The sequence below is a fragment of the Culex pipiens genome, chromosome 3 (genome assembly GCF_016801865.2).
Source record: "Culex pipiens pallens isolate TS chromosome 3, TS_CPP_V2, whole genome shotgun sequence".
Lineage (NCBI taxonomy): Eukaryota > Metazoa > Arthropoda > Insecta > Diptera > Culicidae > Culex > Culex pipiens.
The window spans coordinates 22,113,884-22,115,745 of record NC_068939.1 but is presented as its reverse complement, the minus strand read 5'-3'; the positions used below and the strand labels follow the sequence as shown (position 1 = coordinate 22,115,745).

The window sequence follows — 1,862 nt, the reverse complement described above, 5'->3', positions numbered from 1 at the left end:
GTTCGCCACGTGCTTCGAGATTTCAACCAATCAGAAGGTAGGCCGAAAATATGCACAAAGAAGATCGTATGCTAGGAGCAATATCCCCAAAATAGGGGCAAAAAGTGTTTTAGTTTTTCGTGCTTTTACAGTGCTCTGATTAGTAGGCCCAAAATAGGGACAAATACCCTACCACGAACTTCAAAATGAAACAAATTCTATAAAATCGCATTTTTGGAAGGCTTTAAAATCCGAAAAAACGACGACGTCGTCGTTATGGTACATCACGATCCCGTGCCATTTGGGAGTGAGCTTGCGAATGCTCCCAATTTCAAACTGATGGATATTCAACGAGGTAACTTGAAGTTTTTGCTTGTTGAACAGATTTGCTCCCAAGCACTTAACCAATACAAAACATTACATTTTCAATTACTGAACAGTCTTATCTTTGTTTTTGAAATGAATTTATTGTAAAAAATAGACTACTAAAAATTTAAGAACATGTCTCGAACAGTTATTAAAAGAATAAAGAAATACGCTTTCCATAGACTGAAACTTGGCCTTTTCATGCCCCTTGTAAATCACGAAAGATTTTCCAGTCCCGCGACGGAACCGTCCTTGACCTGAGCCTAAAACGACCTCAACCAACTTCACTCGCGCCGATTTCGTTCCTGCGCTTGCAACGTCTGATTGTTGGCACCGTTCAAACCGGGTGGTGACGACGAACCGGTGACTTTGGCTTTCGAGATGGGATGTCGAGTTTTGGGCACCTGAGACTTGAGCGATTGCCAGCGAGCCGGCGGCCACACCACCGACGTGGCCCTGGCCGTTACGAGCCCCAGTGAGACCGGACCAAAGGTGTTGCTGTCCAGTGAGTTTCCTGCAAATAAAGTACCCAATCAGGATCAACTTGGCCATCAAATAACCCACAACAAACCCGTGTGATCACCCTCAACCCAGCAGTGGCCCTCCGGAACCTTCACAAACTGCTGCTTGTAACCGAGCGTCGATATGACGTCCCCCTGCAGACCGACGACTCGCTTTATAATTTTCTGGCCCGGATCCTTGGGTGAAATGAGCGAAATGACGTCGCCCCGATCCACCTCCATGTTCCGGACCGCCCACCGGGACAGGAACACGTAATCGGTGACGGGGCCGCCGTCCGGATTGAGTGCCGGTTGCATCGAAATGCCCTCGACGCGGGCCACGTAACCGACGCAGTCGAAAAAGGTGACGCCCACGGGGACGCTCAGCAGGAGCGACTTGACAAACAGCGGGATCTTCATTCTGGGGAACCGTTTTTTTTTGCTGTTGTCGGCGATCCGTGACTAGATTCGAAGGAACACACTGGGCTACTGAGTTTTTGTAAGGGTTTTGCTGGCACTCAAGTTAACATTTTACTGAGTTGTTGCGTAGTCTTTGTTCTTGTATTTTCTCAAGTATTTTACCACTTAAATAAATAACTTGAAAAATGTTTAAAGTTTTTGTTCTTCAAAAAGTTCACAACTTCCAACTCCAAAATAATCAGAAAAACATTGGTTGACAGGTTTTTGTTTTTTGTTGTGTAATGTTTCGGTATGACTGCTACGTTAAAACAGAACTAAACATATTTTCTTTTTTTTCAGATCCTGCAAAGATCCTGCATAGAATTGAGTTTTGTACGAGGTATTGGGACTAGTATCTGATTTGGGTTGATTTTAATCAAAATTAATCTCTATTCTGGAGCAACACGAGAAAATGGCGGATAAACGCTAGAACTATTTTGCAAATTCCAAAACAATACGTAACATTTTCACAAAACTCGAAATGTACAACTGGCCTCCACGTCTACCTTTCAGCACTGCAGGTTTTGTTAATATAGATGCCTGTTGCCTCGGAATTTG

The 1,862-nt window shown here is 44.2% G+C and overlaps 1 protein-coding gene across 1 annotated transcript; it reads right to left on the bottom strand.

The window, feature by feature from the left end:
* Positions 1–414: 414 nt before the first annotated feature.
* On the bottom strand, positions 415–1,526 carry LOC120425596 (mitochondrial inner membrane protease subunit 2). Its single transcript, XM_039590178.2, has 2 exons — positions 917–1,526; positions 415–859 (listed from the first exon to the last, which is right to left on the bottom strand). The coding sequence occupies exons 1-2, from the start codon at positions 1,263–1,265 to the stop codon at positions 630–632; spliced, it is 579 nt and encodes a 192-aa protein (XP_039446112.1). The 5' UTR covers positions 1,266–1,526; the 3' UTR covers positions 415–629.
* Between the last annotated feature and the right edge of the window lie 336 nt (positions 1,527–1,862).